This window comes from Leiobunum rupestre, chromosome 1, assembly GCF_980474605.1.
Source record: "Leiobunum rupestre chromosome 1, qqLeiRupe1.1.hap1, whole genome shotgun sequence".
NCBI classification, from domain to species: Eukaryota; Metazoa; Arthropoda; class Arachnida; order Opiliones; family Sclerosomatidae; genus Leiobunum; species Leiobunum rupestre.
In genome coordinates this window covers 19,853,445-19,878,230 of record NC_143384.1, presented here as the reverse complement: position 1 = coordinate 19,878,230, position 24,786 = coordinate 19,853,445, and the positions used below count along the sequence as shown (strand labels likewise).

The 24,786-nt window shown below is 37.3% G+C and overlaps 3 protein-coding genes across 13 annotated transcripts; 2 read left to right on the top strand and 1 right to left on the bottom strand.

Moving 5' to 3' along the window:
* The first annotated feature begins 746 nt into the window (after positions 1–746).
* On the top strand, positions 747–3,584 carry Sans (SAM_USH1G_HARP domain-containing protein Sans). Its single transcript, XM_090176532.1, has 3 exons — positions 747–1,065; positions 1,139–1,334; positions 1,776–3,584. The coding sequence occupies exons 2-3, from the start codon at positions 1,165–1,167 to the stop codon at positions 3,067–3,069; spliced, it is 1,464 nt and encodes a 487-aa protein (XP_090032658.1). The 5' UTR covers positions 747–1,065; positions 1,139–1,164; the 3' UTR covers positions 3,070–3,584.
* A 418-nt stretch (positions 3,585–4,002) lies between these two features.
* Positions 4,003–6,124, bottom strand: LOC149961279 (HUWE1-associated protein modifying stress responses). Of its 5 annotated transcripts, none has more exons than XM_090176524.1 (5): positions 5,968–6,124; positions 5,152–5,363; positions 5,017–5,088; positions 4,569–4,943; positions 4,003–4,497 (listed from the first exon to the last, which is right to left on the bottom strand). In XM_090176524.1, exons 2-5 carry the CDS (start codon positions 5,333–5,335, stop codon positions 4,268–4,270), a joined length of 861 nt encoding a protein of 286 aa, XP_090032650.1. In that variant the 5' UTR covers positions 5,336–5,363; positions 5,968–6,124; the 3' UTR covers positions 4,003–4,267. The 5 variants fall into 5 exon arrangements, with proteins under 5 accessions (XP_090032650.1, XP_090032641.1, XP_090032636.1 ...); XM_090176515.1 differs by lacking the exon at positions 5,968–6,124 and adding an exon at positions 5,737–5,961; XM_090176510.1 differs by lacking the exon at positions 5,968–6,124 and adding an exon at positions 5,743–5,961.
* Positions 6,125–6,264: 140 nt separating this feature from the next.
* On the top strand, positions 6,265–24,145 carry Usp7 (Ubiquitin-specific protease 7). 7 transcript variants are annotated; one of them, XM_090176489.1, is made up of 27 exons: positions 6,265–6,879; positions 8,534–8,653; positions 8,715–8,817; positions 8,888–8,986; positions 9,049–9,122; positions 9,186–9,250; positions 9,314–9,402; positions 9,467–9,706; positions 9,771–9,825; positions 9,886–9,966; positions 10,035–10,125; positions 10,187–10,451; positions 10,509–10,846; positions 11,259–11,346; positions 11,408–11,539; positions 11,612–11,675; positions 11,735–11,936; positions 12,000–12,092; positions 12,556–12,635; positions 12,698–12,913; positions 12,991–13,356; positions 13,526–13,635; positions 13,697–13,913; positions 13,983–14,054; positions 14,149–14,254; positions 14,343–14,451; positions 24,123–24,145. In XM_090176489.1, the coding sequence occupies exons 1-26, from the start codon at positions 6,801–6,803 to the stop codon at positions 14,447–14,449; spliced, it is 3,552 nt and encodes a 1,183-aa protein (XP_090032615.1). In that variant the 5' UTR covers positions 6,265–6,800; the 3' UTR covers positions 14,450–14,451; positions 24,123–24,145. The 7 variants fall into 7 exon arrangements, with proteins under 7 accessions (XP_090032615.1, XP_090032612.1, XP_090032621.1 ...); XM_090176486.1 differs by lacking the exon at positions 24,123–24,145 and adding an exon at positions 14,522–15,740; XM_090176495.1 differs by lacking the exon at positions 24,123–24,145 and adding an exon at positions 14,522–15,740 and having other exon boundaries at positions 6,266–6,879; positions 14,149–14,245.
* Positions 24,146–24,786: the final 641 nt, after the last annotated feature.

The following is a 24,786-nucleotide window of genomic DNA, read 5'->3' as shown; positions in this document are numbered from 1 at the left end:
GACTGTGATTTTTATCTTATCTTATAATAAATCACCATGGACTAATTAATTAATTAATTGTTAATTAGTCCATGAAATCACAAAGCTCCAATATCTTAGGGACAGGCAAAAAATATTCCAACTTTTAATCTCTAAAGTATAATTGGCTTGTCAATTTGTATCTAAGTCACTAGCAGTCGTTAAAGGTGGAGACGGTTGCGCTGACTTTGGAACATACCATCCCCCTTTTTCTTGCAAGTCTAGTTTGTCTCTTGAGAATGCTTTACTTTTAATATAAATATTGAACCATTAGTAACCACGATTAATAAGTTGGACTACATGTACACTTTCCAGAACAAGTTTTAAATTTTTACCAAAACTTTTGACTAGAAAATTAGTTACATTTCCGCTTGCAAGGAATGTTTGTGACTTTATGCTCTTATTTTTTACAATTTCTATTGACATTATTAAGTTATGGCTTATGCCAGAAGTTTGTCTTGTGGCCAAAAATTAAATTGAAATATGTGTAAACTGCACAAATTTTTATTCTGAGGCATCAGTTGTAAATTTCCTTAAATAGTTTGGTTTATAATTATGAACTTACAAGTAGAGAATCAAAATATCCACAAATAACTTTGAAGTTTTCAAGCCCATTTTAAATTAATTTAAGCTCTTTTAGTAAGCTCTACGCAAAGGCCGTCTGCTGTTTACCCCAGTAAGGCCAATACGTAAAAATAGCCTTTTATGCCTATTAATGAAGAAATAGCAGTCAATGATCCCTCTATTGGGAAGTGACGGAAATAGAAGCCTTTATTTATCATTTCCCCGAAATGTCACGCGTCGATGAAGATATCAAAGCAAATTCAAAGGATTTTAAAATGTTCTACGTTAAATAAGGCTAATATATGACACAGAAGTGTTTATTGATAACAGACAGGTGAGATACGGCACTAAACCTTTGCTTTGAAGTGCATCTACGTAAGCCTTGTTCAAAGTTCAACAACGACAATGAAAGGGGAAGGCAGCAATTTTCGTCCATTTTTATAGCAGTAAGCCTAACCAAAGGAAGGAGAGCGCTTATTGAAGGTACAACTATCGAAATTCTATGAGAAGGACTTTATTTTCATTTTATAATACCAGTTACTTATATATCCAACAGATTTGGGTTTCCAAAATCTTAAAATCATGTCAGATCGTGATCAATTCCATCGTGCCGCCAGAGATGGCTATTTGGATTTACTGAAAGAAGCTACCCGTAAAGACTGTAACTCTCCTGATGAGGATGGAATGACTCCTACTCTTTACGCTGCACACTGTGGAAATCTGGAAGCTCTACGCCTATTAGTTGGAAGAGGGTGAGGGAAATTTAAAAAAAATTTAGGGGCAATGAAAGATTTTTTACTTAAAGAGCCACATTATCATTTGAAAATTTTTCCAAAATTTTGACTGACCTTTTCTCATGATCAAATTCTGTAGACTAGTATGGGAAATAAATGAAACTCAAACTTGTCCAATTAAGCCATCCCGAGCAATTGCAGTTAAATTTGTCAAAAGCTAAACATTATTATTGTACCCATTCATGCTTTTCTACTACAGATTAGTAGTGGTTTTATTAATTACTTATTAGGAAGTATATTTAAAATTTACCTAAAGGTACATGTATAAATCTATTCTAACTCAATTCATCGTATTAGAAATATCTTAATCACCCTATATTTGTTTATCAATGTGGTAACCTTGTTATCAGTTGTTTTAACAAGAATATTATATCCGTTTTTCTTTTTATCTTTATCCAGTGGAGATCCAGACAAATGTGATCATTATGGAAATACAGCTTTGCACTGTGCAACTGCAAATGGGCATCTGAGTTGCGTGTCCTTTCTAGTCAGTTTTGACTGCAATTTATTTGCCATGGACAATGATTTCCACACGGCTAAGGAAGTTGCAGCTATCAATCAAAAGGAAGAAATCCTACGTTTCTTGGATGGCATGATTGCCAAAATATCAACTGAAAAACCCAAATTAGTGGAAAAATTGAAAGACAAATCTACAAAAGAGGCTGAAAAACGAATAAAGAACTTTTCCAAATTGCAGAAAAAAGCATCAAAGAAGGCTGAAAAGGACGAGAAAGTTCTAGAGAAGCAACGACAGAAAATGGTTGTGACTACCGATTCTAAAGGCACCACTCTTACAAAACGCCCTTTACTAGATCCAAACAACATAAGAAAAGATTCGCGCCTATTATATGTCTCCCCTAAATTCTCTGATATAGTAAATACAACCTCGTCTTCCAATAAGAAGGGCTTAGGTGCTGTTTCAAAGAAGATACAAATAAAAAAGCAAGATTCTTCGTCTTCAGAGTTTAAAGTACGAGAAATGGAAGGTGGAGGCAAGAAATCTGTGAGGTCCTTATCTGGACTCCGCAGGGACTCGGAGATCATGTATGTCCCAAAGTATGATGAAACAAACTCCTTGCAGAACCGGCGTCATATGAAAGACGTATTTGATTCCAATAGTAACAAATCAAAAGCAGCCAGCGAACCCACCATAGGAAGAGCTCCTAACAACAGTCCGATGGACTTTTACCAAGATGGAGAACGTTTAGCCATTCCTGAACCATCAAGCATTTTTGAAAGACCTGGTTTTGGCAGCGTGGCTTTTAGAAATTCGATCACAAGTACTTTGTTGTCTTTACCATCCATGAGTGCGTCTGAGCAAGATGTGGAGGAGGATGATGACGAAGAAAATGAATTTGATGACCCTAATGATAGTATAGGCAGTGCTAGTAGTCTTCAACAACGTACCCAAGCTAATTTACCATGGAACGAAGAAGATTTAAATATGGATGATCAGGATGAAGAGGGAGATGCGTCCCCTTTAATATTATTTTTTGCAGCTCACAGTCTTATTGATTACATTCCCTTGTTTACTCAAGAAAAAATTGACTTGGATGCCTTAATGTTGCTGAATGAAGAGGATTTGAAAGAATTAGGCCTCCAATTGGGTCCACGAAAGAAATTAATAAAAGCTATTGAGATACGTAAAGCAGCCTTACATGATCCAGGTGAGGTGGCAGACTCCCACCTGTGAATTTGCCTTTGTCCACAACATAGTATTAAAAAAATAATGGCCAGTTTTTTATACAAAATGCAAATTTAATTGCATAAAATATACCGTCCAATGAAAAAAATAATATAATATACAGTTTCACTATATTTTTAGTATATATTTTTGTACATAACATGGTAGAGAAATGGGTAGAATACTTAGATATGTACTGGGAATTCCTCCAGTAAAGCCATTTTTGTAATGTCATTTTTAAATATTGATTTATTTCTGATTTGAATACATTATAAATTAAGAATTTGTGCAGTGAAAGCTCTTAAGGGATGAAGATGATAAATAAATTCAAGTCCTTTTATCTGTTAAATATTTTATCTTAAATCTGCCCTTGTAAAAAGACTTAAAACATGTTCAAAATCATAATCTTTTCAGATGAGGCTTGAACATCGAGATTTATTAAAGTGTATTTTCCATATATATTTTGTTATAAAAAGTTAACTAATTTACTAAAACAGAGTCTAGGCCTTGCCTGAAAAAAGTATCACTGTATGAATTTAAAATTAAAACTAGATTTTTAAAACCTTTTAAATCTATGGTATAGAAATATTTAAAAATTGAGTCTTTAACATGGGTCTCATGGATAATATTACACTTTCTAGTAATAAAAAGTGTCTATTATCCATGAGACCCTTTTGTTAAAGACTCAATTTTTCAATACAAACTAGATGTTGATTTTGGTGTTTAAGGTCTTTGGCCAGCACCATAAGTTAGTTCTCAAAAAAAAAATACTAGTTCATACTGGAGCTTTCAACAAAATATTTGTAGGATGATCCAATACACTTATTTTTTTGTGATTAATGTATGCGCGTAATTAAATTCTAGAAGCATAAATATGATGTTTCAGTTTAGTTTCAAACATTTAACCTAATGAAAAGTTTTAGCAAGAATACAGAGCTAGATAGTCACACTTTTATTGATATTTAAATACTGTTACAAGAATTTAGAGTTGGCATTTTTTCTGGATAACTTGGAGAGAAATGTAAGGTTTTTATAAGAACGTAACGATATTATAACTTAAAGTTCCGTATTATTGCATGTTTCTTCAAAAATACAGAAAGAAATTTAACTGAGGAATAATTCTTGCAATTTTTTCTTAGATTAGAATTCAGAAAAAGTAAATAAACTTCCTTTTCAGAACAAAAGGTCAAATGAAATGTCAACTAATTCAAGTAAGTCGGCTACGTTTGTGAGTTGGGGAATCCATAATAACGTCTGTATTAGAAGAAGCGCGTTTACGAGAATCAGCGTGTCGCATATATTCATCAGCTATGAAAGCACTCAGTTCAGTCAGAGATGCCTGACTGCGATTACGCGTTACACCACCATTTGGAATTGCAGAACGTGACGATCCACTTGTGGGACTGCATGGAGCTTGACGAGCAACGTTGGAAACTGCTAAATTAAGGATTAGCATTATTAAAAATAAGCAGACAATTTTAATTTAGTAAAAATAAGCGTCAGTTTACCAGAAAGAGCTTCGCGAAATGTTTGCAAGTCTGAATCTCCATTTTCCTCTGGATCTTCAGGTTCGGAAGCTGTTTGGAACGATAACCTCGGCGAATGCATCAAATGATGATATTGATGATGGCACTGGTGATTAAGATGATGGTGCAAGTGATGGTTGACGCCATCCACACATATTCTCTGACGAGGAGTACTCCACGCACGTTGTGAAACTGTTGAACTAGGAGGTGGATTTTTACCCGATAAAAAAGAAATTAAATCCTCCCGTCTTATGTGCCTTTTTCTTCGTTTCGCCCAAGCTAATAAATCTTTGTTTCTACGTTGACTCCCGCATTGAACTCCTAAGTCTAAAAATGCTTTTTGGGAATCTATACATTCTGAACAAACGAGTTAAAAATTAGTTAATTTTCACTCTTGTATAGTTTATTTTCCAGGAAAAGTGTTATTTACCTTTGTATAAACTAGTAACTGCGCTAGCTGCATTTTGAAATGGTAGCCATAGACTTAAATTCTGTTGTCGATCTGAAATTAGGGTTAACTTTTAATTGCCCGCATGGAATCTAAATGTAAGAAAAAAGAACACACCTTTATAAAGCTGAGCAATACACGTTGCTGAATTTTGAAACAAAACCCATAATTTTTGTGTAGCAAAGTCTTTTTCACTTTGAATTTGAGGTTCTAAGTCTGGTGTACTTTCAACTTCTTCCACACATTGTTGTTCCCAATTTGTTAAGTTTGTTAACCAGTCCCTCTCAGGTATATCATCCATGAGTAGTTGTTAAATTTACTCAGTACGCCTAGGATCGTAATAATTATTTTTAATTAGCCTTTTTATTATCTATTAGTTGTTTTTAAATCCGGGCTTGGTCACTTGAGTTTAACCAAGGCTTGAACTTTGTAACAATTTTATCATTGTTAACTCTGAATTCTTTGAGGTAGATGTAGAGTTGTAGACCTTATTTCAATTTGAAAAGGGAAATTTATCTTTTAAATTATAAATGGGGAATTATAAGAGAGTGAAACCGTAAGTCCTATCTTATTAATCCAGATGCTACAGCACCTTAGCTTCTCTAGAGTCTAGGGCGTTTTAAAAGCCAGTTTTAACGCATTATTTTTTGTAGGAAAATTTTCTTTTTATTTTCTAAGCCTTGGCGTCGATCGAAGAAATACCTTTACCATAAAGCAGATGTACTTTTTTTCCGGAAATCTAAACTCCTACGGTTTTAGGCCGCGGAAACACTTATTTTCGACCAAGATACTAATTTAACTTATGTTAATAATTTATATGTCGCTGCTGAGCTTTGAAAATTAAAATAATCTAAGGATTATCGAGACTTCTTCGACAAAATACTTTTCGCCAGTACAACAGAATAATTTTCCAAGGACCGATTCATCGCAAACCTTTCGAATGAATGAATGTAAAATGAATGCGACGCGATTTCGTTGTTGTGGTACTCCCCCTCCATCCTGTTAGAAAATCAAATTCAAATATAATTATTTTTCAATCAGTGTAATAAACAAGTATTTTAATAGGAATTTATGATTTTAAAATGGCTTTTAGAAACAAAAATTTTAAATTCCAAAATCAATAGACGTGGTAGTCGGGGGTCGAAATAAAGGTGATTGAGACCACTTTAGTTCAAATTTCTCTCAAAACGGCGTGTCAGAGCCACAAGAAAATTAACCAATCAGTGCCCCTCAGCGATTAAAGTGAAAACGTTCATCCGCCATATTGTTTAAAATTTTATGTGGCGATTCCGACGAGCCAACTTTCGGAATAAAGGCAAGAATTAATGCTTAAAAATTAATAAGTTTACGTAGTTAAAGGCGTTTCCATGCGCTGCGACGATTTGATTTGTCGTTTTTCGCTCAAGTAGGCAAGAGGCAATTTTTTAACGGAAGTCAAAAATTGTGAAAACATCAGGGGTAAATGAGGCTTCCCTGACCGGCACGTTTTATAAGCGTGAAAAACAAATGAATGGTTCTCGTCCTTTATTTTCGAAGAGACAAAGTGCATACACGGGCTTCCAGATGAATTATAACAATTTATGAATACTCTAGTTTGTCATTTGTGCATCGAGGACTAAGCCTTACCAGCAGACATTGGGCGAATAAACAGTAAACACGTAAAAGTGACCGTCTCTGGTAAGAATTCGTCAGGTACAGTAAAAGACACGGTCACAGGCACGGGAAAAGTGAAGAAACAGAAACAGACTCTGGTACAAAGTGACAATATGTCAGTTAATTACGTCAGTCTAGCGCCTGACGAAAAGGATAATCAGTCCGAACCGGAAGAAATGGACACGAGAGAAGGTGAGGATAAAAGACTTTGTCACTTTTTTCATCGACCAAGGCTTAGGGTTAGTGCTATTGTAGACATAGGCATATCTTCTTTGCATGGTAGCAGTTGAGCCGCCGCGGCTGGCTTGGGTACGGAAGGGGTGGGGAGTCAAGGGGACTACGGTAATTCAGTTTGTTGGTGGGCAGATGATACGGCTTCGCCGGAGTAGAAAGTACGTTGAATCAAATACATTTAGCAAGGTAAATATATTAGGTTTAGTGTTTTTTTTATCACTATTCGAATCGTTTTTATTAGAAGCTGTAGTGTAACAGGAATATTTATCTTAATGTAGCTTATTAATTACGGTATGGGCTGTTTTATATTCTATTAAGCCTAGTCATCCCACCCTTAGGCCTATGCTAATCAACGTTCATAATGCAAATTTTAATGGACTTCATTCCTGAAATACCCATTTAATTTTGAAATAGATAAGATTCTTGTAATATGCTTATTAACCAATCTTTGTACTAGTTTTATTTTGATTTTCTAAATGCTCCCATTTCATATTTCATGGGTGTAACCCTCAAGTGAAATAATCATTAGTAGTGCCAAATAAAATGGTAATGACATTAAAATAATGTTTTAGTCAGGTTTCATACGCATTAGTTGTGAATAAGTTATGGCATTAAATGTATAAGACTTAAGTTTGTTTACATAAATGTTTCTAGCTGTATTGCAATGTTTTCCAATGCATTTTTACAAAAAGATTTTGTGTGAATGACTATATACCTTTCATATTGATTTTATTAACAGTTATTATAGTGTTAGGATATAAATAAAGTGGCACAATTGTATAGTAAACCTTATTCTAAAATTATTTATTGGTTTTAGTTACAGATAATTCTATTTATCCCATTTTATTTACTGATAATCATTTGCAAAAAGTGAGGCTTTTAACAAACAAGTTGAAAAACTGTATAAAAATTGGTAACATATAGTAATACTTCCAACTTTTCTTTTGTAATTTGGTTAAAAATAAATTTAAGTATAGTTTAAATAGTCATTTAAATCTATAATATCTAATTTTAAAAAGTAGAAATATAAGCTTATTGAGAATTATTCACATTTAAAAATTGCATAGAATTTGTGTGGTTTTTATTTTGCCATTTTCTGAATTTTAATATCAGTTTATGGATTTTATGATGCCTATTAAAATTAATCTAACTAGGACTTTCATACTGATAAACTAAATGTTCTTTTATTCCATAATTTCTTATGATCAAATACTTATAGGTACATGTGTTTTCCAAACCTATAATTTATAATTAACCAGTGTTGGCCCGACAAACTTTTACCAGTATGAAAATATAAAATCAGGGATTTAAGTCTACTGCAAAATTTCAGGATTTAACTACTTGAAGGAAACATGCTAAATATTTTATTGAAGACTTATGTTTCATAATATATTGGTACAGATTAGAATTTTCCATGGCACTTTTTAGAAACACGTAGTTTATTTAACTGGTGATTTAGTCAGGGAATTTACGTTAATATTAAATTAGAACTCTTAGAAAAGACACACTATTTTATTTGACAATTTTTGTACGAATACAAACACTTTGGAATCTTGAAAACGTTTTTAGAGTTTAAATTAATTAATATTTAAATAATGTAATGTTGTTACAGATACAAGGACACAAAGTGCCGATTCAAATACAGAAGATGGAAAATTTTTGAACGGAGAATTTGGTCCTGAGAATAATACAGCTGGTAATATATCTCAAGAAGAAGCCATGGAGGAAGAAGGTAAGTGTAGGCCGAGAGTGTGTAAATTGGTTTTAATAAAATGTGTGTTAATTTTTTTTAGATGAGGCTCGCTCGGAGGCTACTTTCCGATTCATAGTCACTAATTTTAGTAAAATGAAGGAGACGGTTCTTAGCCCTCCGACGTTTGTTAGAAATTTACCTTGGTACAAATTGAAATAACCCAAAGTAAACTTATTTAAAGAGCTCGTCTTTTTAACCTCTAAATTTGCGTAGGAAAATTATGGCAATGCCAAGAACGAATCAAGGTCAAGATCGACAACCGACAAAAAGTTTAGGTTTCTTTTTACAGTGTAATGGTGAATCAGAATCATCGTAAGATAGTTTATAATTATAATTAACTTTTAGTAACTGAACTGATGTTAAACTTTTTTTAGAACATGGTCTTGTAACGCAGTTGCTGAGCTAAGGCTAATAAGTCAAAAGGAGGGAGTTGAAACTTTTAAACGAAGTACTAATTTAGCTTTAACTTTAGTAAATGTTTGAAAATTAAATAAATATATTTCTTGCCTAGAAATTCAACATTTATTCTATAGTAAAGAAAATGATTGGGGATTTAGCCATTTTATGACCATTAATGTAACTATTTTTAACTATTAATTAAATAAAAGTGCAAGTTTTCACTCTAATGTCTCTTAATAGGATATTATGGACCCTGAAAAAGGATACATCAAAGATGATTCTATCATTCTAGAAGTTTGGGTTTCAGCGGATGCTCCTCACGGTGTTAGGTAAATTATGATAGCTTTAATAATTAAGCTTGATTATTAAAGCTAACTTTTTTGGGTCCATCAGTTGGGACTCGAAGAAACACACGGGCTACGTTGGTTTGAAGAACCAGGGTGCTACTTGCTATATGAACTCGCTACTTCAAACACTTTTCTTTACCAACAAACTGCGTAAAGCCGTGTACCAAATGCCGACAGAGAGTGATGACTCTTCTAAAAGTGTTGCATTAGCTCTTCAGAGGGTTTTTCACGAACTACAGTTCTTTGATAAACCTGTTGGTACTAAAAAATTAACAAAGTCTTTCGGGTAAGTACAAATGGCCTAAACATATTAAAATTGCCATTTTTCAACTTACATTTCGTATATTTAGCTGGGAAACTCTAGATTCCTTTATGCAACACGATGTACAAGAATTGTGTAGAGTGGTAAGGAACTTTCTTTTTGCATTTATCAACTGGATAATTCATCGATTAAAAATATATTAGTTGCTGGACAACATGGAAAGTAAAATGAAAGGAACTTGCGTTGAGGGAACTATTCCAAGGCTATTTGAAGGCAAAATGATTGTGAGTTATTTTAATTTACTTGAGTTTTCAGTAAATTAAGTTTGAAATCACAATCACCGCATTTATAGTCCTACATTCGGTGCAAACACGTCAGTTACACATCCTCCAGAGTCGAACCGTTTTATGATATTCAGCTTAATGTTAAAGGAAAAAAGAATAGTAAGTTGTCTAAAATGAACTTTGAATGTTGATTTATAGTTTTAAACCAAATTTCTTTTAGTTTATGAGTCTTTCAATGATTACTGTGCTGTGGAAACATTAGACGGAGAGAATAAATACGATGCTGGTCAATTTGGCCTTCAAGAAGCGGAAAAAGGCATTGTTTTCTCATCTTTTCCTCCAGTTCTACATTTACATCTCTTAAGGTTCCAATATGACCCCACAACCGACACGAATATAAAAATAAACGACAAGTTTGAATTCCCTGAAAAACTAAATTTGGACAAATATCTTCAAAGTCCACAACATCAACAACAGCTAATTCAGTAAGTAAATTAATTTTTCCCTTAAGTGTGGTTTAATTAATATTCCCCTCTTTTTAGATCACAAACTCAAAATACGAAAGATCCAACACCTCTTTCTAACACTGCTAACCCCGCTTTAGCACCGTTAGCAGCAACTACACCCGGTTCAACACCACCTATATCTTACACCCTTCACGCTGTATTGGTTCACAGTGGAGATAATCACGGTGGTCATTATGTGGTTTTCATTAACCCTAAAGGCGATGGGAAATGGTGCAAATTTGATGATGACGTTGTCTCCCGTTGCACGAAGCAAGAGGCCATTGATCATAACTTTGGAGGTCACGAGGATGACATTACGGTTAAACACTGCACTAATGCGTACATGTTGGTCTATATTAGGGATTCAGAAATACGTAAGAAATTAAAGCAAAGCTACAACTTACATTGAAAGATGTAGTCATGTGGTACGCTCAGCAGCGCTCATCAGACTCACCGTATAGTAATCGCTGACATCGGTTTCCTACTGTACGCTTTTTTGCATTTCCGGTTTTGACATCACGATGGTCATCGGTTGCTTACCGAAGTCGTCGGCTGGAAGAGCCTTTTTTTCGATGACTGACGTCAACTATTATAAATCCAACGCCATTTAAAAAAAACACCGGTGACTGAATAAAAGCTTTCAACAACTTACAACGTCATTATGACAAAAAACTCATCCGTTGAAAATATGAAACCGTCGGGGTTTTTTTCAGTTGACTGTTACTGAACGTACCCAGGGCCTTTTTCTTTAGTATTATAAAAAAAATCTTTCTTTTAAATTTGTAGTTGATGGTTCTGTTCCAGAGGACGTTCTTCAACCTGTTTTGGAATCTGACATTCCAGAACAGTTAGCTGAAAGGCTTCAAGAAGAGAAGTCAGTATTTTTTGGATTTGTTAAAAAGAAGTTATTTTCTTATACATTTAATCTTTATCAGGCGACAAGAAGCCTTAAAACGAAAAGAGAGAAATGAAGCTCATTTATACATGAATGTGCAGGTTTTAACGGAGGACCATTTTTGCGGTCACCAAGGGAATGATCTTTATGACCCAGAAAAAGTTAATTTTAGGTAAAGAATTTTCAATTTAAATTTTTAAATCAAAATTGACCAATCTTTATCAATATTAACTTCTTGTTTTAGAGTTTTCAAAGTTAAAAAGACGACAACGTTACAAGAACTTTTAGAATTGATCTCGGACCAAATGGTAAGTGTCTACCCGCAGTTAGTCATGGTTAGCTCTATGGTTTCATTTTATCACTTTAGCGTTATCCTTTGTCTATGATCCGTCCGTGGCCAGTCGCTTCTCGTTCAAACTCAACATGCCGGCCTTTGGCTATAGATGTAGAAGCAGACCTTCATAAAACAGTTATTGACCTGGCTGAAAGTAACAACCCTTGGACCATCTTCTTAGAAACTGTAGAGCCTGATTCAGGAGCAACAGCGTTACCAGAATTTGACAAAGAAAGTGAGTTTTTTGAAGTCTAACGAGTTAAAGTCAATTGTCAACTAATTAGGGTTTTTTTCATAGGTGATGTTCTATTATTTTTCAAATTATACAACCCCAAAGAAAAGAGGATGGCCTATATTGGTCATAGTTATATGCCTATTACATCCAAAGCCAGTAAGTATTGGTAGCTTAAGCCTTGGCTAAATGACTACCTCACTTTTAAAGAGTAACTTGCATATAGATTTTTGGAATAGAAACTTAACTGCTTTGTTTTCTCATTCATTTGATGATGGGTTGCGAAAAATGTAATGCTGTCTTTAAGTTTATTTAATATTAAAATGAAATTTACACTGCAGTGCCTCACTGCGGGTTTTATTCTGAACAATAATTTTATAGAGCCTAGTTTGTGACATCATAGACTATGGTTCTGTCTGAATATTTCTAAAATCAAATTGTTTTTGCGTTCTACTAATTATTTCTAATTAACTACGAAGCGGAAAGCAACAAAACTTTATATTTGGGTACTTTAAACGTAAGTGCTTCGTTTAATAACAAAATTAGGGTGGTAACGAATAATTTGCAAATTACTCTTTAAGCTTGGGCTTACGGTATAAATATTAATTATTTTAAATTCTAGGGGAATTAATGCCGATTTTAAATGAGAAAGCGGGATTCCCTCCCAATACTAACTTGGTCCTCTATGAGGTAAAATATCATGTATGGATATTTACCAATTTTTATCTGTTAAATTCTGATTAAATTTTTTTTCCTAAATGAAGGAAGTTAAACCAAATATGGTTGATCAAATTGAGGATTTGGATCTACCGCTAGAGAAAGTTTTGGAAGAGTTGATGGACGGGGACATCATTGTTTTTCAAAAAGCTAGTGATCTCGAGGAAGAAAGCTACAAGCAGTCTTCTGCGCCTGCACTCTTGAACACTAACAGCGGAAATAATATTCTTAATCCAACTCAAATTCCCCTTCCTACTGTCACGGTGATTTAAATTCTTTGATTGTTAATCAGCAGAATTTTTACGGTATTGATAACTTAACAATACCTCATTTTTGCTAGGACTATTTTCGAGAGCTTTATTACCGAGTAGAGGTTACGTTCTGTGACAAAACTATCCCGAATGATACTGGTTTTACTTTGGTTATGTCAAATCGTATGAACTACGAGCAAATGGCGCACGCTGTTGCTCAAAAGTTAGGCACGGACCCGTACCTTTTGCAATTTTTCAAAACGCAAAATTATCGTGAAGGCCCAGGTAGTGCTTTACGCTTCAATTATGATGGGACGTTGAAAGACCTTTTGCAAGGTTATAAACCCAAACAAGTGAAAAAGATATATTACCAACAACTCAGCATCCGAGTTAATGAATTAGAAAATAAGAAGCAATTCAAGTGCATTTGGGTTAATAACAAACTCAAAGAGGAGGTAAGAATCATTTCTTAGTTACTGGGTGATTAAGGAAACTAATTTCCAATCCTACTTTACTAAAGCTTAACTGCCAATTACTTGATTTTACAGTTTTACGTATCTTAATCACCCTGGTAAATTTAATTTAGTTGAATAATTTATTAATTGACAATTCTTGACAACACAGAAAGAATTAGTTCTTTACCCGAATAAAAATGGGTGTGTTGCTGATCTGCTGGAGGAAGCTATGAAACAGGTTGAACTATCCACGGAGGATGGCTCCGTTGGACGACTAAGGTAATTTATTGTTTTATTTCCTTTTCAGTGCTTCAATTTTGCTTACAAACTCATTTTATAGGCTATTAGAAGTAATCAGCTACAAAATCTTCAGTGTGCAAAGGGAAGATATTCAGTTGGAATGTCTAAACCCAGCTGGAACAAAGTGTTTCCGAATAGAGGAAATCCCTAAAGACGAATTGCACCTAAATGACGATGAGCTATTAATCCCTGTTGCCCATTTCTACAAAGAAATTTTCTCAACTTATGGTGTTCCTTTTCTACTCAAGATTAAACAAGTAATATTTTATTTAATACATTAATTTAGGGATGCGGTAATGTGACTTTTCCCCCCATCTGTTTTATAGAATGAACCTTTTTCAAAAGTTAAAGAAAGAATACAGAAGAAACTAGATGTCCCGGACAAAGAATTTGAAAAGGTATATTTAACCCAAAATTTTATCTTGAAGGATTAAGCCTAAACAAATGCTTAATTATTATCACTAACGTATAATTCCTTTTACTTTCGTACAGTTCAAGTTTGCCATTGTAGTAATGGGTATTCCGCGGTATATCAACGAAGAAGAGACGGAGTATTGTGTCAATTTACCAGATTTTCTGCCAAATCAACGTGAGAACTGTAAAACGTTATTCCTTAACACCCTCCATTGTTTTCCTCGTTTACTAACTCCATTAGTTGCGGCTCTATTTTGCCGTTCTTTTTGCAGGTAACGCAATGCAACCTCGCCCGTGGCTAGCTTTGGAGCACATTAACAAGGCACCGAAGCGTTCCAGATATAACTATTTGGAAAAAGCTATCAAAATTCACAACTAAAAGTAAATAATTTCTTTCTTTTGCAATTATGTCATCGTCTAAATTTATAAAAACTTAAACCAAATCTGGAAGGCTCGCTGAAAAAAGGTCTGGATGGATTGAATAAATGTTTAAAATAAGGTGGTAAAAATTATAAAAAATGAAAACGAATCCGGAAAATTAGTTTCTTTCAGAAAGGAACTTAAACGTTTTTTGTGTAAATAATATAAAGCGAAAAAAAATCACTACAAAAACCACACAAATACACTCCCAAGTTATCGCTCTATTTTTATTTAATGAAATGACAACTTTTAAAACAATTTGTTTTGGTTTAACTCTTCTATATAAAAAGTAAAAATATCGACTTTCAAAACAAATAAACTCCTATTTGCTTTTCCAAATCCTTCAGTAGATTAACTTCGAAAAAAATGTTCCCCCTTTATGTGAAATTTTCATCCCCAAGATTGTTATGAACAGCTCTTCGCATTATTTTATTTTCATTGTCACTAAAACTTTTAAGACTAGAGCTTAAAAATTGTAAATGTTACTTAATTTATGTAGTATTTTTCCAAAAAAAACCGTATCTGTATCAAAAATTCGCTGCCACAAATCTTGAGAAATAAAACATTGGCTGGGTTTAGCGCTTCAAATAGTTTGAAAAAAAATGGTGTTACCATGAACTGTGCTAAACTATAAAATTAAATTAAAAAAATTATAGACAATATTCTTAATGAATGCTTGTTATTTTTTGTTAATTAGGTTTTATTGTATTGCAACTAAAAAGATAAAATTGTGGTGTTAAAAGACATAGGGGTTGTATAATATTTTTCATTACTCTCACCCTCGACTACCGAGACGTTCATACCAATCTTGTATTGGGTGTATTTTTGCTTTTATTAGGAATTTTGTTTTTGTTGCAGTGTTTTTAGACCAGAAAATATATATAACATTGACTGGAAAATAATTTGAAAATTAAACAAGCTTTTTTCAAACGGTAAAAAGAAATTTTTAGCTTCGTTATATTAATGCCGGAAAATGTAAATAACATTTACCGTTATTTGGGGGTCGAAGTATTGTGCAGAATCGCTTTGGGGCCTGATATTTGGGCAGTTTTGTCTGGCAGAGGGGAAAAAATATCTATTTATTATTACGGAAAAAGTTTAATCTACATTGAAAATCAGTTTTTCCCCTTCATGGAAATTGTTTAAGGGATTTGCACGAAAAATGTACAGGACTTGTCTTGTTGTTTTAATTAATTGTATTAGAACATAAAATGTATTTTTCTTTTTAAATAAAACCAAATAGAAACTACTGTATGTTTTAAATTGGTTCGAAGCCACCCTGTCCAAAAAGTACAAAATAAATTGTCAGGTTGTTGTAGTTAAAATATTAATTTCGCTTATAAACGAAATATCATAATTATTTGTATTTCTGTCGCCTCCAAAAGTGTTCCAATATTGATCGCTCCCTGCCAGTCGTTATCAACAACACATTGGGAGCGTGAAAATATTTATTTTTAAAATGCCTCAAAATTATTCGCTCCTAAATTTTACACTAACAATTGTAAGTACATTCAAAGTTACTATAGAACTCCGTACCCTAGATTCAAATTTAGTTATCTTTCTGATTGACCCGTTTTTCAACGAAGCTATAAACCACTTCAGGCACGTGACCTCCGAAAAATCAGCCTCCATTAGTTGCTGTAGGCTAGGAGCAACAAACACAAGGAGAACCGTACGCAGCTAGCCTTTAAACACGCTAACGCAGTGTTGTGTACAAATTTCATTGGACGAGCCTTTACGATGAACTTTTTACGAGCGTGGGGGGAAGACAATTTCCGATTTTTTCCCTTCCGACGGCAGCAGTTGCAAAAGCATCTAGCCAATAAAACTGTACACAAGAAAATCCACGACTTTTGACGGGTAGTGTTCTGCTTGTGTGGGGCATAGAAATCTCATAGGTAACTAGAATGCTGCCGTGTAACTGGCAAATGTACCAAACGCCATGGCAGACGATAGCCAGGGCTACGTTCAGCAGCAGTCAACGGAAAAAAACCCGATGGATTTGATATTTTCCCCCGATGAGCTTTTTCGTCATAATGACGTCGTAAGTTGCTGAACGCTTTTATTCAGTCATCGGTGTTTTTTAAAATGCCATAGCTTTTTTAATAGTTTTACGTCAGCCATCGGAAAAACCGACTCTTCCAGCCGATGACTTCGGTGAGTAACCGATGACTATCATGACGTCAAAACCGGAAACGCGACAAAGCGTACAGTAGGAAACCGATCTCGCCGATTAGTAATCGGTGAGTCCGATGAGCTCTGCTGAACGTACCCATGATCTCAGCTAATCAGAGCTCAAAGACTGGTTCTGCCAAGAATTTAATGTCACCAGAGAGAATGACGTCACCTAGCTCCCGCAATAGTAGCGGAACCAAGGAGGATTATTATCCTCCTTGGTGGAACCACTCTACGGTCTCTCATTGGCTGAAGGTTCAAAACGAACTGGCGTCAAGCTCGGCCGTATGAGATTTCTATGGTGTGGGATGCTGTGTTTGTTGCTCCTAGCTGTAGGGCGCTATCTATTTGCGACCAAGCCAATGAATTTGAAATGTCGTGTTACGTCTTACACTTGACGTAGTTAAGCCCCGCCTTTTTCTCGACGCGCTTTCGTATCATCGTCCCAATGGAACCTTATAGCGTTTTCTATTTGATTGCTCAAGATTCGCTCTGGATCTGTCTCTGACGTCATAGATCTCGCCCCAATCGACTAGAGTAAAACCGGAAATGTAGTAATTTGAATTTTTGCGTCTTGGTCTAAAATGATGATACCAGTGGTGTAGTCATAGAAATCTCATAGGTAACTAGAATGCTGCCGTGTAACTGGCAAATGGTCCAAACGCCGTGGCAGACGAAGCCAGATCTCAGCCAATCAGAGCTCAAAGAGCGGTTCTGCCAAGAATTTAATGTCACCGGAGAGAATGACGTCACCTATCTCCCGCTATAGTAACGGAACCAGCGAGGATTATTATCCTCCTTGGCGGAACCACTCTACGGCCTCTCATTGGCTGAAGGTTCAAGGCGAACTGGCGTCAAGCTCGGCCGTAGGCGGCAGCATTCTAGTTACCTATGAGATTTCTATGGGTGTAGTCCTAAAAAAAAGAACCGGGGCGCTACCTGGGTACGGCCAACTTCGATTTCGCGCGTGATCGAAGTTGGCTGTACCAGCCGCTTTAAATGTACGTCTACTTCAATTTTTATCGCGATCGAAGCTGGCCGTACCTATAAGTAACGATTTGAAATTGTTATGGTATTTTCCTGGGGGCAAAATGTATAATAAATTCACACACCCTTTATTCGAGAAAAACAATTTACGAAATAGAAGCAAGGCGCGCCCTGGAAAGTTGAAAAAAAGAGGCAGGGCGCGCCCTGGAAAAATCGAAAAACCAAGGCGGGCGGCGCCCTGCCTTTGAAAAAAAGCATCGGGGCGACGCCCTGGCCCGACTACACCATAGTAAAATCTAAAAGGAACACGCGAAAATTTGCTTCGATCTCGATCCGTTGATCTGTCGAAATCGGCAGATCGGTTTTTTTGGGCGATCTCGGAGCACCCGAGAGCGCTAAATGGAACACGCGAAACTTGATCGGAGCAGATCCGAGCACGCTAATGGCACATAAAATGATAATCAGAGCGATCTAGAGCTAGTGCTCGAGAGCAGACAAATGGAAAAAGCTATTAGACTTTCCAAGTGTATACCTCTATATAGTTTCTAGGTTTCAATAGGTGGTTTCTTTTCGCTTGTTCTAGCTTGGAAGAGGTTGTAAGAAGAGTACGGCTATGACGTCATTTTACTACGATTCTGTGGTGGCGAATAGGTTGAGTCAAAGTAAAAACGTTTTTCCCAAATGGCTACCTGTGGCCTTTTAGCAGATAAATTCTGAGTAGCCGACGACAAAATTCGATTTACTAATTTACACCTCCTTTCAAGAAAGAGTAAAAAGAGAAGCCCTATTACTCATTATCATGGAACAGGCGAATAAGAAACCAGTTAATGGCGAACCAAAGCTAGGGGGTGTAGTTAAAGTTTTCGGTCGCGAATAGTTGGTTACGTGGTAATTATGGAGGGAAGTGGGTAAACGCTATTGACAACGCGTTGATTTTGAATCTACGGTATTTTAAACGGTAAATTATTGGTATACATTTTATCAAATATAATATAAACCTCGTACCCTAGATTCGAAATTAGTTATTTTGTGCGTATTCAATATGCGCTTAAATAAATCATTCTTCCAGGAAATCGCCAAGAAGTTATATTTCCGAGAGCCGGACCCGCAAGGTATTTTTTACATAGTGCTTGTGGAAATAATGGAAACTTTTCATCTGTAAAGAGAACGTCGTGTTTTTGCCAAGCCTTAATATATGTCAAAAAAGCTACCTGGTTAAAAGGGAACGCTTGTTGCTGCCGTAAAGGGGAAAAATATCCAATATTTTAACAAGCACTATATAAACGGTCCTGGCTCTCGGAAATATTACTTCTTGGCGATTTCCTGGGTGGATGATTTATTGAAGCGTCTATAGCGTTTATAAACTTTCTGGCGGAACTCAGAAAAAATTAGCTCCATAGTTACCATGTTAACCGAGTATAGATAAGACAGCCAACTTTGATGACGCGCTGTTCGCACCGTCATCAAAGTTGGCTGTGATACGACAATATGTCCTGGCTTAGTGTACCAGAATATAAGAAGGAGAGAGAGAGTAACAACAAGGTTTAGATGCAACTTGAATGTGTTTTATTAGAACCAAGCGACTGAGTTTATATACAAATAAAATAGACCTCTTTTAGTTTTTGTTAAAACAAAGCATATATAAAAAACTAGATTAGCAAAACAAAACATAACACGCCCTTTTGTGAGTGATTTTTTTTTTAAATTTTCGTAAAACGAGGATATGCCGGTAAATACTTAGCGGACATAATCTTTAGCCCAAACCGGTGATTTACGGAGACGTTGAGAGCGCCGTAACTCGGGAACTGGAGCTGCGTGGTGGATTGGTTTAGAAACGGGTGCTGGAGGTGTCTCTGAAGCTTTCGCAAGACCGGTTGGTGATTCTGGACCGGTGACTGAACCAGAAGTATGATCAACCGAATGGTAGTTTTCAACAGCAGAACGATCAGGGCGGACGTAAAAGCGATTCCGGGTGTAAATTGTTCCTTCGGTAGATTGTATTCCGTACGATCGCTTTTGCGGACCAACCCGGATGATGATTCCTTGCTTCCAACCTTCATTTGGACGTTTTCGAAACCATACTCGGTCGCCTTCGTTGAGCTGACTCAGCGGCTTGGACTTCTGATCACCCCGAGTTCTCTGATTAAGCTGACGGGTTTCCAGTTCCTTGGTTGCTTCTGTGACATCGTAATGTGGAGTCAACTTTCCGGGAAGTGACGGCAACAGAGACCGGAGTCTTCGTCCCATTAACAGTTCGGCAGGTGAGGCCAGGCCATGCGTCGGTGTAATCCTGTAATCTAGAAGCACAAGGTGCAAATCTTTACCATCCTCTACGGCTTTAAGTAGACTCTTCTTAAGCGTTTGAACGGACCGCTCTACTTGCCCATTGGAACGGGGATAATACGGAGACGTGATGTTGTGATGAATACCCCATTGAGCGTGAAATTCCTTCATAGCCACAGAGTCATAAGGTGGACCGCCATCGCTGACGACTTCTTCGGGTATACCAAATCGTGCGTAGATGGTCTTCATGGCCATAATTACTGCTGGAGCGGTGGTGCTGTGCAGAAGCTGGACCTCAACAATTTTCGAAAAATAATCAACGACGAGTAGATAGTGTCTCCCTCTGATCTCAAAGAAATCGCAACCAACTTTCTCCCAAGGTCGACTGGGCAGCTCACGACTCAATAGGGGCTCATGCTGATTACTGTTCTGATACGCTTGACAGATTTGGCATTGACTGACGGAATCCTCAACGTTCTGGTTCATGGTAGGCCAATAGAAGTATTCCCTGGCTTTGACCTTTCCTGCTACGATCCTTCTGTGAGCGGAATGAATGACATCCAGAATGTTTTGGCGAGCTTCTTCAGGAACAACCAAGCGCTGACCTCTGCAAAGAAGTCCATTCGAGGACAAGTAGAGTCCATCTCGACAGTGAAAGTACGGCCTCGCTCTGACCCGAGCACTTGTCTTAGCATCTGGCCATCCATTAGAGACATGTAAAATTACGTCCTGAAGTGCCAAGCTGCGATCTGTCAAGGTCTTCAACTCGTTCCATCTGGTATTAGACGCTGTTACCAACAGACAGACCTGAACTGGCACTGGAATGGACTCTTCCATAAAATGGTTATCGATCAGTTGGGCTCGGGACAATGCGTCAGCAACGAGGAGTTGCTTCCCTGGAACATACGTCAAATGTACATTATATCGATTTAACTTCAACAATAGTCTCTGAAGTCTCGGAGAAAGCGTATCATACGGCTTCAGACTTAACCCCAAAAGCGGCTTATGATCAGTCTGGACTTCAACGGGCACCCCATACGTGTAATAATGGAAATGTTGTAGCCCAAATATTACTGCCAGCAACTCCTTTTCAATTTGGGCGTATTTCTGCTGAGTTTCCGATAAAGATGCTGAACCATAGCCCACTGGACCATCATCTTGAAGCAGAACGGCTCAGAGCCCATATTTACTGGCATCCACTGATAGCAGGACTGGTTGACCAGGATTGAAGAACTTCAGACATGGCGCTTCAGACAAAGCGCCCTTGATTGCGTTGAAATCGCTCTGGACATTTGCGTCCCAGCACCATACTGACGACTGCTTCAACAGTTGACGTAAAGAGTGGGTCAGCGTCGACAGGTTTGGGGTGAATTTGGTGAGATATGTTATCATACCCAAAAATCTTCGCAGATCTTCTCTACTCGTTGGCTCTGTATACTTTACGACCGCTTCAATTTTCCCTGGATCTGGCTCTAGACCTTCTTTGGAAACGACATGACCAATATATTTCAATTTCGTCTTGGCCAACTGAACCTTCTGTCGGTTGAATTTAAGATTGACCTCTCTCGCAATGGACAGAGTCCTACGCAGCAATGTACAATGCTCAGCCACGTCTTTGGAACCAATGGCGATATCATCCAAATAGGGGTTGATTCTTGGCTCCTTCTCGAATATGTCATCCATGGCCTTTTGGAATTCCTCTGGCGCATTGTTTAGTCCAAATGGTAAGACCAGAAAGCGATATCTCCCCCATGGTATTGCAAATGTCGTAAGATATGACGACTTTTCATCCAACGGCAGCTGCCAGAAGCCATCCTTTGCATCAAGCGACGTAAAGATACTGCAGCCTTGAAGTCCTGCAAACAGTTTATCTGGTTCTGGTATGGGATAACGCGGACGCATTATCCCTTCATTCAACTGCCTTGGATCTAAACAGATCCGTATCTTATTCGGCTTCTCGATCACCACCATGTTGTTGACCCATTCTGTCGGCTTGTCGACTCTTGTAATAACTTCCAACTCTTCCATTCGTTGCAGCTCGCGCTTTATTTTTTCTTGTTGAGCCAGCGGAATTTTTCTTGGCGCAGAAACGTGAGGGTTGGCGTCTTTCCTCATGTGGATGGTCACCCCTCGCTTCAGACGGCCCATACCTGTCAAGACATCGGAAAAATCAGCAAGGACCCTTTCTGGCGTGTCGACTTCAGCTTGGCAAACGGATGCTGACTTTCCGACTCTTTCAACCAAACCCAGCTGAACGCAGGTATTAGCGCTCAGAACGGGTGTGGCAATCAGGTCTGTCACGATGAAACGGAATGTACCACCTCTCTTCATAGAGTCTGTGGAGCAGGCTAAATGACAGTCCCCAAGCACAGGAACTTCATTTCCGCTAAAGTCCAGGACTCTCTCATTGGTCTTTCGGACAACTGGACAATCTGACATCTTCAACAGCTCAGATTTCGTAATTACATTTACCTGAGCACCCGTGTCTAGCTTGAAATTGACTTTGTACCCATTGACAGATATTTCTTCATACCAAACGTCACTTTGATCTTGAGAATCGCTTATCGCATGTACTGATGCTCCGCACCCTTGGTCACATACGTCGACTGAACCGATGTAGACAACGTCATCCATGGATTGAGAAACGACATCAACTCTCTTATCTTTTGGCGCATGTGGTTTGCTCTCTTTAGCGTTCTTGCGGAACTTGGAGCTGAAATGGTTTTTAATCCCACAGTTGTGGCAAATCTTACCATACGCCGGACAGTTGCTTGAAGCGTGACTTAAACCACAATATCCACAATTTTTAATTTCTCGGGAACTTGCCTTGCTGCGACCTGCTACGACCTTCTTTTTCCGTGTTACGATGTGGACTTCGCTCTTTGGATCGTTCATAGCGATTGCTTGTGCTTTTGATAACTCTGCCGCTTTACAGTCGCTGATAACATCAGCTAGCGTCTTCTTTTTCCGACCGGCTTCCCTGAGAAGTCGTTCTTGTAAAGCTTTGTCTTGCAGCCCATGAACCAGCTTATCTCGCAACATCCTCTCCATGGCCTTGCTGTAGTTGCATTCTTCAATGGCCAGTCGCAGTCGAGAGTAAAATTCAGGAAAAGGTTCACCTTGCTTCTGCTTGATACCCAAGGCAAAAAACGACGCCGAAATCTCATTAGTATATGCATCATACTGTTTGTTGAATTCGTCAAGGATTTGAACCAACGTCACGTCTGTGTCTGGAGACAAAGGTTGTAATTGAAACGAACGATATTGCTGCTTCAATTCGTCCCCACAAACGTGTCTGAACAGCGCTGTCTTTGTCGACTCTTCCTCCGTATCGTATTTCAAGGCTGAGATGTAGTCCGTGAAATCCTGTCGCCAAAATCTCCATGCTTCGGCTGGGTTGTTTCCTGCGTGAAACGGCTTAATCGTCGGAATATTACTCGCCATACTGGAAGAATTCTGAGATACCTGAACTAAGCTAAAACTTTGACTTAAGCATAACCTCTTCTAGGCAAAAACTCTACTAGGCGCGACGTTCTTCATAAATCTGACACCATGTTATGTCCTGGCTTAGTGTACCAGAATATAAGAAGGAGAGAGAGTAACAACAAGGTTTAGATGCAACTTGAATGTGTTTTATTAGAACCAAGCGACTGAGTTTATATACAAATAAAATAGACCTCTTTTAGGTTTTGTTAAAACAAAGCATATATAAAAAACTAGATTAGCAAAACAAAACATAACACAATACAGCGACCGATAGAGGCTGATTTTTCGTAGGTCATCTGCCGGAAGTGGGTTTTCGCTTCGTTAGAAAACCGTCAATCGGAAAGCTTTCCAATTCGAAGGGTACGGACAGTGGCGGACTGGGTCTAATATTTTGGGCTGCCAGAAGACAAAGCGCCCCAGCTTTAACATTTATAACGCTATCATGTTTGAGGGGCCCACTTCATGAACGGTCCGTGGGGCCCACCTGCCATCGGGCATGCACGATTTACGAACCTTGGGTTCACTCTATGGCCAGTTCTATATTATCTTTGATTTTATACTCCAGCATTGTACGGTTGTTAGGATGGTAGTGGTCTGTGCTGGGATAGAAAAGTGTCTGTTTGCGCTGAATTTTAGTTTGCTATATAAATGCGTTTGCTGGTTTAAATTGGTTTGGCTAATGCAAGCTTTATTCCTCCAAGGTTACAGAATGATGGAATTTTTGGAAAACATCTATACTTTCTTTGCGTTGCACTATATATCATGTTGAACTGAATAATTTCTTTCTTGCTTTTTATGTAATCATTTAAGTCAATAGGCGATTCAATAAAACGTCTTCAAGGAAATTGGCAAGAAGTAATATTTCCGAGAGGCAGGACCTGCATGTTACTGTTTATATAGTGCTTGTTGAAATAATGGAAACTTTCCACCTATACGTAGTGTGTGTGCTAGCACTTAATATGTCAAAAAAAGCTACCTGGTTAAAAGGAAGCACTTGTTGTAGGGTGGAATCAGGCTATCCGCGCCATCTGACAAGCGCATTAAACTTTGTCGCCATGGTTACGGCGGAAATTTTTAAGGCGGCGAGCCACTACGCAGTGATGATACTTTGTGTTTGCGTTTTTCGGGTCTAACAAGACTAGTAAATTTAAAAGGTTTACAAATATGTAATTTACGGTAATGTAGATTCTTGTGAAAGTAATGATTTTCATAGTTGTTTAAAACTGAATATAACCTTTGGTATTTTTGTCGCCCTGCAACGGTTTCGCCGTTGGCCGCTCCCTCCTATGGCTTTAGAGGTGATCTTATTTAGTTCTTCTTATTCCCCCCATTGAGTTGAGAATATTAATCTAGAGATCCAATCAA

Excerpts from the sequence above, each read along its gene's own strand:
- Sans (XM_090176532.1), top strand. The coding sequence starts at position 1,165 with ATGTCAGATCGTGATCAATTCCATCGTGCCGCCAGAGATGGCTATTTG. Across the intron at positions 1,335-1,775 it reads CGCCTATTAGTTGGAAGAGG|TGGAGATCCAGACAAATGTG; the intron begins GTGAGGGAAATT and ends ATCTTTATCCAG.
- Usp7 (XM_090176489.1), top strand. The coding sequence starts at position 6,801 with ATGTCAGTTAATTACGTCAGTCTAGCGCCTGACGAAAAGGATAATCAG. Across the intron at positions 6,880-8,533 it reads AGAAATGGACACGAGAGAAG|ATACAAGGACACAAAGTGCC; the intron begins GTGAGGATAAAA and ends ATGTTGTTACAG. Across the intron at positions 12,636-12,697 it reads TCTATGAGGTAAAATATCAT|GAAGTTAAACCAAATATGGT; the intron begins GTATGGATATTT and ends TCCTAAATGAAG.
- LOC149961279 (XM_090176524.1), bottom strand. The coding sequence starts at position 5,335 with ATGGATGATATACCTGAGAGGGACTGGTTAACAAACTTAACAAATTGG. Across the intron at positions 4,944-5,016 it reads AGTTACTAGTTTATACAAAG|AATGTATAGATTCCCAAAAA; the intron begins GTAAATAACACT and ends TCGTTTGTTCAG. Across the intron at positions 4,498-4,568 it reads ATTTCGCGAAGCTCTTTCTG|CAGTTTCCAACGTTGCTCGT; the intron begins GTAAACTGACGC and ends TCCTTAATTTAG.